Source organism: Gavia stellata, chromosome 3 (assembly GCF_030936135.1).
Source record: "Gavia stellata isolate bGavSte3 chromosome 3, bGavSte3.hap2, whole genome shotgun sequence".
Taxonomy (NCBI): domain Eukaryota; kingdom Metazoa; phylum Chordata; class Aves; order Gaviiformes; family Gaviidae; genus Gavia; species Gavia stellata.
The window spans coordinates 9,159,198-9,174,009 of record NC_082596.1 but is presented as its reverse complement, the minus strand read 5'-3'; the positions used below and the strand labels follow the sequence as shown (position 1 = coordinate 9,174,009).

The 14,812-nt window shown below is 42.1% G+C and overlaps 1 protein-coding gene across 1 annotated transcript in view; it reads left to right on the top strand.

The window, feature by feature from the left end:
* The window catches only part of TG (thyroglobulin), a 157,727-nt gene that overhangs the window by 82,732 nt on the left and 60,183 nt on the right, over nucleotides 1–14,812 (top strand). The window contains exons 39-41 of the mRNA XM_059815276.1: nucleotides 352–445; nucleotides 5,191–5,350; nucleotides 10,119–10,318. Coding sequence (XP_059671259.1) covers nucleotides 352–445; nucleotides 5,191–5,350; nucleotides 10,119–10,318 — 454 coding nt within the window. The remainder of the gene's footprint in view (nucleotides 1–351; nucleotides 446–5,190; nucleotides 5,351–10,118; nucleotides 10,319–14,812) is intronic.

The window sequence follows — 14,812 nt, the reverse complement described above, 5'->3', positions numbered from 1 at the left end:
TGTGCCTGAGACCCCCAGTCCTGCTCCCCTTACATCTGGTGCTAGTTTTGTGCAGTTTATGTAAAGCGTGAGTTTTCTGAAGGCTTATTTTCAAGTTCTAATCTTTTTAAAATGAGGCTGGTTTTCTGAGGGAAGGATTCTAGATGTGAAAATACAGTGTGTTTTTTGCATTTGTATGTGCATATATAAATCAACATATGTTACTAAGGTATAGCTGGGCATAGTTTTAAATGTGGTTGAGATCTACAGATTTAAAGATTTTATAAAAATGCATCAAGATATAAGGAAATAGCAGCAGCGGAAAAAGGGTGCAAGCCTTTTTATTGTAATTTTCTCAATCCGTGTCTCTAGGGCCGCTTGTTGGCAGCCAGGAGATGGAGAGGCTCCGTCATACTCTGTCAGTGAAGACTGCCTATATCTGAACGTCTTTGTTCCTTCCACCACTGTAAGTAGGAGACAAGTCAATTTTTTTTGTAGCTAAGCACTGTCTCTTTCAAAGTACTTTTAATTGGCATGAATGGTTGTTTTTCATGTGGTGTTCACAAAGCCCTGAAAGGTTAAATTAGGCAGTCTGTTGTTTTTACTGGTGCAAGAGTATTCCTTATAGGCTTTCAGTGAGCTGTGTTTGGGTAACTAGGAGGGTAGCAAATTAAAAAGCTAGAAGTAAGAGAGAGACAAAGAGGGAAACAAAATACAAGAAGAAGGTGGCAGCAAAGGAGGAGAAATTAAGGACAGAAATGGCAATGTCCCTGAAATGAGACTGTTCATGAGATGAGAACACGATGCAACACATCACATCAACACTTACCACCAATCGAGCAGCAGTAGATGGGGTTTTTTCACCCTCATCTTTATTATTCCCCAGTCGACATCCATGGGAGCTCTGTTGAGGAACAGCGGTAGCAAGCAATGCTAGATTTGTGCCCAGCCCGCAGAGCATAAGAATAGACGTTTTAAAGATGACTGGGCCCATGGTACCATCTGAGAAACTGTCATTTGAAAGCTCTTGAATTTCTCATTCTGAACAGATAGAAAATAAAGCTTCAAGTTAAAGCCAAGCTTAGATGATTGGCCAAACCCCTGGGGGGCTGGGGATAAAGATGCTGAATAACATGTGAATCGCATTGAAGAATGGGCCCAGAGCACAGGAACAGAGTTTTTCTTTCGACAGTACTGGCAATTCTCAGGTGACAGTGGTTATAATAGAAATTTATAAGTCTGTCATACTGCATGTTTGGAAAGAGCTGGTCTAGCTATCTGACAGCAGCACACACAGTCTCTTGCAGGTCCTTTTAATCACCAGAAAGACCAGCAGCCTGTTTGCTCCCTGCAGCACCAGACTCATTTTGCCTCGAGTGCAGTCATCGCTTATTGAAAACATCAGGTCACTGTCCCAGGCAGTTTGCCATCTCCGCCTAAGTGCTGCTTTCAAGACAGCTTATTTGCAAGCATCGTATTTTCTACCATCTGATAGACTAAACTGGCTTGTCTTTTCTCCTTAGCGCTACTGAGAACTGAATCCGTCCTGTCTTTTGTAAAGGTGTAAGGTAGAAGTAGGTCTGGTCAAGTCAATCAGTTTCACATGTGTAAGTCTAGCCCAAGAGAGAACTAAAACTTCTGGTTTTGCAGAAGTAGCCGGGAGCAGAAGGCATGGCATTTTCCTGTTTCTTTTTGTGGAGAGCTCTATTTTTTACTCACATACAGAGAGCTATAGTTATATATTTTCAGCCCATGGAATGTTTAATTAGCTAGTAAATACTGAATATAAAACCTCCTGGAGAGCAGCGAATGCAGAGAATGTTCAGGAGCATTTTGAGGCTGAACAAGAGCGTGGTGCAGGGGCTGCTGCCTGCCGCCAAAGGACTCTCTAAGTGTCAAGCAGTGGAGAAGGTGAATGACATCACTTCATTTTGCTTCCATAGCTACGTGTGCCACATAACCCTCCAAATAAAACTGGCATTTCTGAGAGACTTTTTTCCACCTATAATCGTCACCACCTGTCACCCTAGCAAAGCAAAGCTGTGCTTCAGCTTGATTTGCAAAGGCTTCAAATATAGGATCAAGAATTGAAACTCTCCACTAAATATGCATAGAAAGTGTACCCTCTCTCCTCTTCTCCCATCCCCTGCACATGTTATTACCATCCTTATCACATCATCCCTGTTGCACTCAATTCTTTACAGAGCAATATTGTACAGTAGTAAAAACAATTGAGGTTGCCTGGCTTGGTAGAGTTTAAATCTATCCCTACCAAGTAGCTCATTAAGTGTTTTATGGAAGGATAGAGAAGATGGTTCTGAATATTATAAAGACTTTCAGACTTCCAGCTGACTTGCAGCTTCCTGGTGGATGCTAAACTGCTCTCCCCCTCGAGGGTTTGCAGATGGGACCTAAGCCCCTACAGGCGTGAGACCACGGTGGAGCTGCTGGGCTCCCCAGAAGACATCCCCCCGCTAGCTAAGCCAGGGAACCATCTGACTGTGTCCCAGCTGGAAGCCTGTGCACAGATTTTACACCTCAAAGTGCGATTGTCTGCATTTTGTTGCTAAATATGGAGCAAACCCCTGCATTGGGCAGTAGCCACGTGGCAGCTATGGCTGGTCTGCGAGGAATGTGCTGGCCCCACTCTGCCCATCATTGCCCCACTGCAGCCTGGAATCGGTGCTGGTGGTGCTGCATCTGAGCCTGCTACCAAGTGGTGGGGAGTGAAGAGACTGGGTCCAGCAGGCTTTAGTTAAGGTCTTGCGTTTCTTCTGTCCCACAGATTTAGTTGTAGTGGTTGGTTGAATTTGGTTGTGAACAAGGCTTGGGGGAAATTCACTTATATTCAAAATAAATTATCCAGCAGCTAATGTACAGTAAAAAATTAATTGACTACCAAATATATATAGATAGATAGGTGGTATAAAATAACTCATATTGTGAGGCATAGTTCAATTAAAGCATGAAAATAATTGTGCTATGTTGTTAAAATGGCTAACAAGAAATGGGAAGGCAATTATGTTAAACAGCCCTCATCTAAAATGCCCAAATCCATGAGCTCTGAGATTGAAATCCCTTGGGATTGAGCTCCAAAGTATTTTTCATGATAGGTTACCTTTACATAGGAGAGGGATCTGTCATTGCCCAACGGGAAGTGGGAATGCTATCTCCTGACACTTGGCACTAGGCGCAGCCCTGGTGCTAAATCTTCCCCTAAATTGCTCCGTATCTGTTGCAGCAGGCTTTGTTTTGCCTTTTTTAACTTTCATCTCCCGTCTTTGCCTTTCTTAAGCTTTTCATCACTAGAGCATCGGGTAAAGTCGCTCAGCATAATGTAATATACAACGTACAGGGCAGCTGGAGGTCATGGTGCTATGCAGGCTGTGGACACGTGGGCAGTGCCTAGTTGGAACCTTAGGCTTAACCATGCCGAGCTGAGGGGATGGAGCAGGCTCAACATCATGTTTAATACCGTTTTAGCTGACATGGCTCGATGTGGTTGTATTTTAGAATGAGTTTCCAAGTGAAAACAGATTCTTTCTTTTTTTTTTTCCTTTGCCCCCATCTCTCTCTGTGTGCTGCATGTGGTACAGAAATGGGAACCAGGGACAAGGCACTGTGAATTAGGCAATTTCTATTCAGGAGCAGAAGTTCCTGAGAGCGAGCAGCATGTTTCAGTGCTTGCAGTTTCTGGGGTTTTCTTGGTAACGTTGCCGTGTTCACAAGAAGCCTCTGAAGTGATTCTCCAGATAGATAAGTGGGAGTGCACATAATCATGACAAATTAAGGGCAGCTGAGGGGATTTTGCCTCCTGTCCTGTAATTTTGCAGGAGGCTGCAACCATCGCTTCCCTGCTGCTTCTCCCGTACAGCCAGGCGTATTTTTGCTGGAGACATCCTTTGCCAGAGCAGATGGGACTGCTGTGTTTAGCTGAGCTACATCCAGAAAACAGCAACAGAGCTCAATGCCCTCTAGCTGCAGGGAAAAACAAACCTCAGATGTACTTTGATGCTGCTGCTGGGGCCACCAACCCTTCTTTGAAAAACACCAGCAGCTGCCAAAGCAGAAAGCAGGACGGGCGGGTGTGCGTGACCCGCTGCTGAGCAGAGGAGAGAGGAGCCTCCTTCAGGATAGTCCCAAAGTGGCACCAGGGGCTGATAGTGCTGAATGGAAAATTGAGATTACACTTTGAAAAAACCTTTCTAGCCTTGGAGCAGTTTGTTCTGCTTTTTGCAGCAGGAAGGAAAAAAAAACAAACAGAACCCCTCCGTATGTTTCAATGATATTTCTTCTGAGTGTCATGTTGACAGAGCTGTAATCTGCTGGTAAATGCTGAGGTCTCCTGGGGCAGTTCTGCTTCTGTGCTGTTCATGCAGCAGCAGCCTGGCTGCAGCCCTGCTGCGTGTGCAGAGAGGGTCCACACAGATGTGGTGCTGCTTTGGGAAAAAGCCTCTGTTTCTGAGTGAAATCGTATGGCTCTGCAAGGAGTGCTGACATGGGCAGCAGCCCATCATAGCTCCTTCCCATCCCGGGAGTCCTGCTGGGCTCTTTTGGGGCAGACTCCCTCTGTGCTTCATGAGCACAGTCCTCATGTCATGTACATGACAAAGTCCTCTCTGCAGGACCCCTCTATATATCTAGTAGAGGAAAACCTCCATGGGGATTGAAGGAGCAATGAGGAGCTCCTGACAAGTGAGATTTTTGAGACTAGGCAGTGTGTAAGTGCTGAAGACTGGAGAGTAGGAAGCAGCCCTGCACAGCTATTGAGTTAGTCCGCTCAAGATGAAGCAACCCAACAGGCCTTTTCCTTCTCCTGTTTCCCAATTGTCTGAACTTTTCCTGCGTGTTTATGTAAACCAGACATGTTACAGCAAAGTTGAGCCCACCACGTGCTCAAAGACCAGGATAATGCAGCAGTATGGCCCTGCATTGAGCTAACTTGGTAGAATTGTTGGCTGGTGGAACACAGTGGTGCCATTAAATATTCTTTATACTGGACACAGTGTGGTCATTAATGATATATAGGTCGTTGTGGACAATTTAGCCCTAGAATTTCAGACAGATGGCCAGATATCCTCTCATTATGGTCACTGTTAAAGAGCTATGAATGGCGTAGATAGTGTTCACAAGGAAGATGCTTGTGTTCTCATCAGTGACCTAGAAAAGCAGTTGGCTACAGGAATGTTAACCTCGTTGTTGTCACGGCAGGTCAAAAACATGTCAGTGCTGCTATTCTTCCACAACGGAGGGAGTTACAATGCTGAGGCGGGAAAGACAACCATAGATGGATCATACCTAGCTGCCATCAGTAACATCATTGTTGTGACAGCAAACTACCGAGTCGGTGTTTTTGGCTTCCTTAGTACTGGTAAGTCATGGATTTCTAGAACAAACACAACTATGGGCTAAATTGCATTCTGTAACACTTCTGTTTCTAATTTTTTTTTTTTTTGAAGTTAAGTTATTCTTTAACTTGAGAAACCTGTATCTTTCACTGATTGTTTTTTTTGGGAAAAAATGGCCAAGAAATGGTGGGGACTTGATCTGAAGAGAAAGGGGAGAGGCTGGAGGCAAAGGGACAAGAACAAACAAAACCCAAGCATCTATATCAAAGCTAGACTTCTCTTTGCAGATGCAACTGTGGACATTGGGTTTTGCAGACACGCATGAAGATAGGTTAGGCATCAAAATTCCTGCTAATTCCAGTAGCCTGTCATTGTGAATATCGTTTTCAACATCTCCAACTTCCAACTGTTCCATCCATGAAATTTTGCTAATGCTCTATTGTGCTCACATCAGAGTGGGGAAGAGACAGAGAGCGATAACTGCAGGTTAATGGTAAGAAGGACATGAAAATATGGAAAGTATAACACAAAGATAGTTGGTTGGTTCGTCAGTAATTCAGCCTGACTTCTCCTCTGAAGGACTTCCCACATTTAATTTGAATTCTGTGAGCCCCTTCTACTGTCCTGGACATGACTGAACATTTGTGTGCTCGGTTTGTATCCTTTCCCCACACTCTAGTGTAAAGGACACTTTTGCTCTCCTGTTGCCTCCTAATACCAACTGCCATTAAAAATTATACAAATTCCCATAACATACAGGATTTTGCCTTGTGCAAAGAGGCACATACGCATGAAAACGCACATTCACACCTCCCCAAACCTTTGTGGTAGTGCCATCTGATCTTTGGGATTGTTTTTTTCATTTTGCCTTTTATTAGATTTGCCTGTTTAAGCAAGTAGGGAACACTTTTCTTTCTACTGTCTTTTAATTCTGGCTGGGGCAGGGGAACTTAAGGTAGAGACCCATGGAGAGAAAATGCAACTATTGCAAGTGGAGCTCAGCCTCCATCGGTCTGGTGGCAAACCTTGGTCTCTCTAGTGGACGTTTTCATACCTTTATAATCTTTATGAGGTTATATTTGCCATGTTTGCAAATACCAGACCTACATACTTAGCCTCATGATTCTTTTGAGTATTCACTGCTACTGATGCTGGGTGGATTTTGCCTAGTTTGGGGTTATAGCTGCAGCTACTGGTTATTGTTTCCCTCTCTGTTCTACTGTTTTGTTCAAAGCTCACTCCCAGCAAAGCCAGTTTTTCATTCAGTAACTAGAGAGCTGGCACTACAAACTCCTTACTCATTTAGATAAGAAGTTGTTAATAGGTGTACTGGGAAAGAATCACTGTTTTCATCAGTGCAAACCAGATGCGTATGAAAGTGATACCATGGCTTCGTTTTGCCTAGAGCCAAACGCAGTGTGGATACGTGCTGTGCAAGCTTCCATTACGCAGCACTGCCCACGCGTTACCCACTAACCTCCTTCAGCGCTGTGAATCTCACCCAGGTTTCTTCCTAAGTGGAAACTGCTAGCTGGGCTGAATATTATATAGCACTATTTATATGGTGATCCATAGTTTAGGGATCAGGAAAATTCTCCAGCCTCTTTTTCATAGGGTTCTGCACGCATGTCCCAAAAACTCAGTGCATGAGCTGAATAGACCGAATTTGCATTCCTGAAGACCTTCGGTAAGGGGTAGTTCATTACAAGGAGGGAGTATTTGGGGGCCCTCTCCTTCTCTGTACTGTAGAGCTGTGGCCAGGGACAAGTGCAGTCTTCCTTCATCTCTTCTCCTGTGGGAAATCCTTGATGTACGTTTGGGAAAATCCTGTTGCTCCAGAGGGAACTGGAGCAAGTAGGAAAAGCTCTTTGCAAGAGTCACTGGAGCAGGCTAAGCACCACATTCATGGGAAGCCCTAAAAATTCCTTCAGTGCCACACTTCTGTCTCCCCTATGTCCCCTTTAGTCCACGTGGGCATGATGAGCTGTGGTATGTCTGTATCAGGCTCCCTGTCAGCATGGGTTTTCAATCATACCCATTCTGTTGAGCAATGCTCCCACTGCAGTATCTATTCTTTGGTCCACCGCAGGTTGGTAGAGTACCTCTGACTCCTTCTGTACATGACCAGTAGTCACTGGGGATTTACAATGAAGGTGATCAAGCTGGGTCAAATACTAGAAGAGTTTTTCTCAAGCCAAGTCTAATGATATACCAGGGATGTTTCCATTCTTACTGAAAGACTTGGACAAGTCTTGGTCCTTTGGAAGTTTTGCCATCAGTTTCAAAGGGGGCAGGAACTCACCGTTAGGATTGTGGGGACATTAGCAGCAGGACTTTTAGAAGGCCCTGAAGTGGCAAACAAAATTTATCATCTTGTGAGCAATATCAGTTTTATTGTCTGACTAAGAGAAGTGCTGAATCTTCTTATGTTGGCTTGTTATAAATTGCAAAACTAGAAATGAAGGAGTTAAATGGAGATTTTTGGGGGAGGAAGGGTAGTGAAAACAACAGATTACCTTTTTTTGTTTGGTTGGATTTTTTATTAGTTCTGCAGTTCTTTTGGTCTCTCATTGACAGGGCTTTTGCAAGCAGTCAAAGAGCTCTTATTCTTCTAAGTATAAAGGATGTTTAATTTAATTAGCTGTCGCCTGTTAATGTTACAAAAAGTGATGCACATTCTTACTAGTGCCTTCACCTCTGGCTTTGCACCCAGAAAAGTCAAGATGAGTTGCCAGTGATATGGATGACAAGAGTATGGAGAAGAGAGTCATGTTTTTAGGCCTGATTCTTTTGAAAGAGTCCATGAAGTCATATAAAACAGGATGGTTTTCATGCTTAAATTAACACTATTGTTCTTCTCCAGTTTAGTAACAACAGAAATATGTGTGTTTGTTGCTTCCTTACGGACACCAGCTTCTTTTCATTCTCCTGTGGTCCCCAGGAATGTGATCTTTTCCTGCAAAAGGTCTGCTTATGAGATATATATCCAGGCCTATCACTCAAGCAGTGGAAAAGATTCCTGGCAGACAAGTTTCTTCTGGTCTAACTACTGCGACTGTCCGTGCATGTGTCTGTTCCCCAGTGTGGTACATTTCACAACCTGGCTGTGGTTTTGCCAGGGCAAAAGGAACTGGTTATATTTCCCTCCTCAGCCTTGTTGTTTCGTGTACTGGTAGCGAGGCACATCATGTGGCTAAACCATTTACATGGATTTCACTTCCTCTGGGGAGGTCTCGTGAGGCATGCAGCAAGCCCTTGAAGTGAGGTTTCCTTTTTAACAGCATAGAGTAGATTTATTGCTGGATTGAGAACCACGGGAACTGGTCATGGTGTGCAGAACAAACTCAAAAACCCCTAAAAATTAAAGCAGGGAAAGTTTTTCCTCCATTGCTTCACTGGTGTGGCTTGGCTTGATCATCTGAAACTATGGCTATAGGTGGAAGGTTGTAGTTTCTGGGGCCGTTTAGTTTTTGGCTGTCCTCCTGAAAGGGCACTTATAGTGATGACTATTGTGATGTGGGTATCTGTAAGATCTGCAAGGCTGTCAATAATCTGGTGTCCTTTATATTCTATTCTGCTGCTTAAATCGGTCTCTATATCATCTCAGTAATTCATTATGGTAGGCATGTGGATGTCTGCTACAGGATGGAGGCTTTCAATTGCTCTTTGCCTGAAACAGGGCTACCTGTCCACAAAGTGGCAGCTTTTTATTCCGTTATCTGTTCATTTTGATTCCCTAGTTTCTGAGCCTACCCTTACCTTAAAATTGTACTATTTGGCCTTGGCAATGGCAGAAACAAATAGTTTCAGCTGTGTTTCTATGCCTGGCTTTTCTGTATTGTCTTCCCCCCCCCCCCAACTTTTGAATGTGGGGCATTTAAAATCATTAAAAATGAATGGCTCATTGTGGATTAAAAAGAAGTAGACAGTGAATAAACATTTTCTCTTCCCTTCTTAGGGACCGTGTAGGAATTACTTATTTCTGCTTTTGTTGATATAAAATTAAGCTTGCCTAGGGGTTTGCATGATTAGATGCTTTCAGCATTAGTTTCCCATTAATCAAAGTATCAGGTTACCACTGGTTGGTGTTGTAAAGAAAGTATTTTTTTCGGTGGTGAAAGCTAAGCATAGGGAGTACACGGCTACTTATTTTCATGGAAACAGAAATATGAATATATGTAATTCAGATCTCTATCAGTTAGACATAGGTCGATCTCAAAGGATATATGTTGAGATATTATAAATTATAAAATAATATCTGTATGTGTGTAAAGAAATGCAAGATGATGTGACTTATAATTGATTGGTTAGACAGGTAAGTGTAAAAGGGATTTAGGAAGCAAAAAGATGCAATTAGGTGTACTCCAGGGAACCAGTCGATTGAATTTGGCAAACACACTGATTTTTTTGTTTGCTTTTAATTCATTTTAAGATCAAGCTACTTATTTAGAAAAAGAATCTCGTGGCCTCAGTTTATGGGTACTTGAGCTTTGATTCATGTCTTCCGCCATGAGGTGTCCAAATGAAGGTTGAAGTTGGAGAGCTATTTTTCTATAATCAGGACAGACAATTAGGCACCTCCAGGGATGCCTGGTGGAGTGGTAAAAACTGAAATGGAGTCAATCTGTAAAGTGATGACCTTGGAAGAGACCACTTCAGACTTTTAAGCTCTGGTATCAATTTTTTCAAGGTTCAGCTACAAGAGCTGCTAAAAATGTAACATTTAATCAAAACTTCAAATGTTTATAGATTTATTTCTTTTCAGACCTATTTATTTATTTTCCACAATAGGTTCTCCTGAGGCCAGTGGAAATGCTGGCCTTTTGGATCAATTGGCAGCTTTGAAGTGGGTGCAGCAGAACATCGCTAGCTTTGGAGGAGATCCAAGCCGGGTTTCTTTAGGAGCTGACCGTGGTGGGGCAGACGTTACCAGCATTCACCTGCTCACAGAGACAGCAGATATGGACCTCTTCAGGAGGGTGTTGTTGATGGTAAGTCCCATTCCTGTCACCGCAACTTCATTGTGAAAGGATGTTGTTACAGACGTGAGGATGTTGCAGTGTGTGGGTGCTGGTTTTATTTCATCCATACCTTAGCAGCACTAATAGGGCTGTTATTGCTATGGTTATTTTTCATCTCACCTGTGACTGCTATCTCCAGAAGCTGGGTGCTTCACAAGGATGTACAAGAGATGCACTTTGGTGATTGATTTAGTCATAGTAAGAATCTGGTTTTCGTCACTGCGGGTTTTTGTGTATTTTATAAATAGTCTTGTTTCATAACTTATAGGTACAACAGGTTAGTTTCCATTCCATAAATATGGTTGTTGATCAGCAGTTTTTAGACTCTAAAACTGATGAGCCAAACATCCGTGTGTTTAAAGTGTCCAATCTTTTTATCTGATCTCATGACAGACTTCATTTAAAAGAAAAAGTGACTTTCAGAGAGAGAGTAAAAATCCGTTTACCCACGGGTTTGTTTACTGTCAGCTTGGACCATTTTCACAGTCACACCAAGTGATCCGCATTTTTACAACCCTTCCCATGTCAAATCTCAGGACTTTGAGATCAGCTTTGTCAGCCTCAATCTTTACAGCCTCAGATGAGAGTAGTGTGCTCTGAAATGAGGCTTAATCTTCAGTGGAGGTTTATATATGCAGCAGAAATGGTGCTTGGACAAAATGATCTCTCTGCTAGCAGTGTTGACTTGGAACAGTAAGCAGAGGAACAGATTTCTTTGTTTAGGAAACCTAGGGCCCAATTAAATAAAATCTTGCCCTGAAAATAATGACATCTCTATTCACTACTTGATTTTTCTTCAGTGTGCCCTTGCTCCAGGAAACATAACTTGCCTTTTGCATCCCCATGTCTCAATAAGATTATTTTAATTGCATGGGGAAGGCAAGGGAAGTTGCTCAAAATTGCTGTTCAGTTGTTGTTTTTTGTGTCGTTCTCAGATAATTCCTCACATAGTTCCTAGGTTTTTACTCAGCTCTTGGCATAGCAGTTAAATTGCTAGTAGACCCAGAGTCCTTTTCTCTCAGAGTACAGTTTCATCCTACTCTTTCTCTGAAGTCACAAACCTTTTACTGACATGGCTCAGGATGGGGCCCTGTGAAAGCTGTAACAGAATACAGTGCAATTTGTCAGTTGAGCAACTAAGGAAAGGGAAATGCAAGGATCTCTTTGCTTATCATTATTTCTGGAGTGTAGTTCCACAGTACGTCTTTTCTTTTATAAAATAAAGTTTGAACTCCTTCTTTCTCCTACAGCAGGACATTGAATAATGGAAAACAGTGGCAAGTGCAGTGAGCAGGCAGGTGCATAAATTCTTCCCACTAATCTAGTGTTTATAATAACAATTTTCTTCCTGGGACTGTACAGACCACTGTCTTGGCAAAAGCAGGATCTCCACTTATTTCAAAGCAGTGTTAAGTATTTATGCTGACGGTGTCACGATGGATTTAGTTTTCTTGTGAAATACACTGACAAAATGAAAAGCAAGCAGTAATAGCAAGTGGCTTAAAAATATACTTTTTTTCATAATAAAGTGACGCAGAATGCAACTGTTGGGTTACTCAGATTTCTCACCTAGACCTCCTGTAAAGGGATGCATCTTGTTTTTGTTCCAAGACACCAAAATCATTGTGCACTTTTAATTTTACTATAAAAAACAGGAGGTGCACACAGACTAAGAATCATGAAACTGAGAATATATACCAGATATAGCTTTCCTGAGGGAAAATTTCATGCAACAATACAGCTTTTCTGCAAAAGTTAGTTTTATGCTCCTTGTTTGGGTCTTTGTCATGCATAAAAAAATGATAGTTTCTTAGCATGCAGAGAGGGGTGATGTATGAAACTTTCTCTACAAGAAGACATGCACCTGAAACAGCAAAATGCTTTTGAGTTTCCTATGTCTGCCCTATAATAGATTTTGTTCAGAACAGGTCTGAAAAAAAATTGTACAAAATCAATGCAAAGCTGTCATGGGCACTTTTTAAAACTTATTTCATCTTTCAGTAGTGTGATTAGAAAAAAGTAGTTTCGGTGATTATGGTCTTGTTTTAAATCATTTAAGAGCACTAACATGGTGTTTGACTTCATCTTTCGACTAATTGATTTATTTACCAGTGCAATTTTGATGTAGAAGAGTGGATCAATGGTATGGATGCCTCCACCTCTTGCAGGAGGCTGTAGAGGGCAGATATGTTAGGTGTCCCCTCCAGGCATTCCCTGGTGGGTGTCAGGAGGAGAGCTCCCAGGCTTTCTCCACCCAACGCAAGTGAAGACATCAGGTCCTTCCTGGCCATGGAAGCAGGTCAGCCAATTGTGGAATGAGCAGATTTATTGCCCTTCTGAAAACTACTGCAGTGAGGTGCACGGCTGTCTGACATGGACCCTAAATATCCCTGATCCTATAATTTGCTACCCTTTAGATCCCCTTTCTTCCCCCTTTTCCCATCTCCTTGTTTTTTCCCCATTACCAGCTGCATTCTCTCTCAAACCAGCCAACCACCTCTGATTACTTTTTCTCCATTGGTCCCAGTTTTGCTACATCCCTACCCAAAATTGGTGTTTCTGACATTGTTTCTTAGGTAATCTCAGATTTGTATAGAATCACCTCGGTGCTGTCGGCCTTTGCAAGATCATGCTTCCCAAAAGGTCCCCAATATAGTCTTTCAGTTATTTGTGAGAAATGGTCAGACCTCACAGAATTTCCCCATAACAATCTGTGAAATCCAGCTATCCCTTCTGGCACAATCCATAAGTTTTTGTCACCTTCCCACATCATTCCTGTGAGGGTGACCGAGCACTGGCACAGGTTGCCCAGGGAGTTTGTGGAGTCTGCATCCCTGGAGATTTTCAAAAGCCATCTGGACAGGGTCCTGAGCAACTGGCTCTAGGTGGCCCTGCTTGAGCAGGGGGGTTGCATCAGGTGACCTCCAGAGGTCCCTTCCAACCTGAACCCGTTTGTGATTGTGTGAACCTGTCATCACCAGAACATGTCTTATCCCCTTCCTACACAGCATGTTCCAAGTGCTGCCCAGTTACATGGGCCCTTGGATTCTTTTGTCGTGTTCTGTCAGATACCTTCTGGCGATGTCATTGCAAGACTGTGTGTTTGTACTAGTTGCACTAGTTTTTCCATTTTCTAAAAGCAATACAAAGTAACTACTGGATATTATTTTAATGAATAAATACAAATCATGACTGAGAAATCTGTAATGCTCCCCATATACATTTCAATGGATAAAATGCAGTCACCATAACATATCAATGATCAGTAACAGTAATGAGATTATACAAATGCCTAGAGTTCCTGAGTTCATTTTGCTTTGTGGTGTTTAATATTTACCAGCCAAATTACATTCATCCTTTAAGTTCTGAAATATGTTTAAATAGACTGTGAACTATTTTGATCTCTGAATCTCTCTTGCTAGTGCAAATGATCTGTTACAAGATCTAAAGAGCACACAGATTTGTGCTAAGAGGTATTTACAGAGGAAATATATATATATATATAGATAAAAAACCAATTCCCTGTCTCTCCAAGCCTTCATTACTCAAATCTGTGCAAAAAGGTATGACAGAATATTACATTGGAAAGATCTCAGCTTGAGAACATAGATTGCAGCATTTTACACCCCCAGATGCGAGTGACTACTTGATTTAGAAAGCAGTCACAAATCAGGTTCAAAGGACCATGCTAGCTGCTCCTATATCACTTAGCAAAGGGTACATACATATAGAAAAATTCTCTAATTCATGAAATTTCAGGTAACCCAGTTACAAATCTTTAAGCAGTTTGATGAAATGTGTCATTGCTATTTGACGTAACTCAGACAAGAAATTCAGAATACTCTTTAACACCCACTGTTGTTGATTTGCTCTCTTAGTTTAATTATTAAAAAAAGCTGCTATTAATATAAATATTATACATAAACATGGGGGTGCCTTCAGGAGATGAGGTTAAAATCTGGTCCTCTACACGTAAAAGGTCACACCTTTGCAAGCCTACCTTTGCAGTTAGGCGTGATATTACCACATTTTACTTTTCCCTTAAAAACCCCTTTGTTCTCTGTTGTATATCTGATAGACTATGAGCAGCTGAGTTATGCTTTTGGATATGCCTATACTCCCAGCTCAGGGCTAAGCAGGAACTGCTTGTCTCGGTGAGTTAATCCTGTTCTTAATTTTGTGAACCACTTTGTGACACTGCAGGCCATTACCAGCAGTTGAATTAAATGTCACTTGGAAAGTCAATGATTTTAATTTTTCTCCCTAAGAGGTAAAAATGACAGAAGTATGGAGTCAATATAATCAGGTGTTTCTTGGATGCCAGTTGTTAGATACTTTCTTGGGGTTATTGATGACTTTCTGACCCATTGTCAATGGCAATGAAAGATTCTATATGGAGAAGAAAAAGGCTCCTTTTCTCAGTGTCAGTAGGTTCTGTAAAGATGGTTCTCAGCCTGGGGGAGA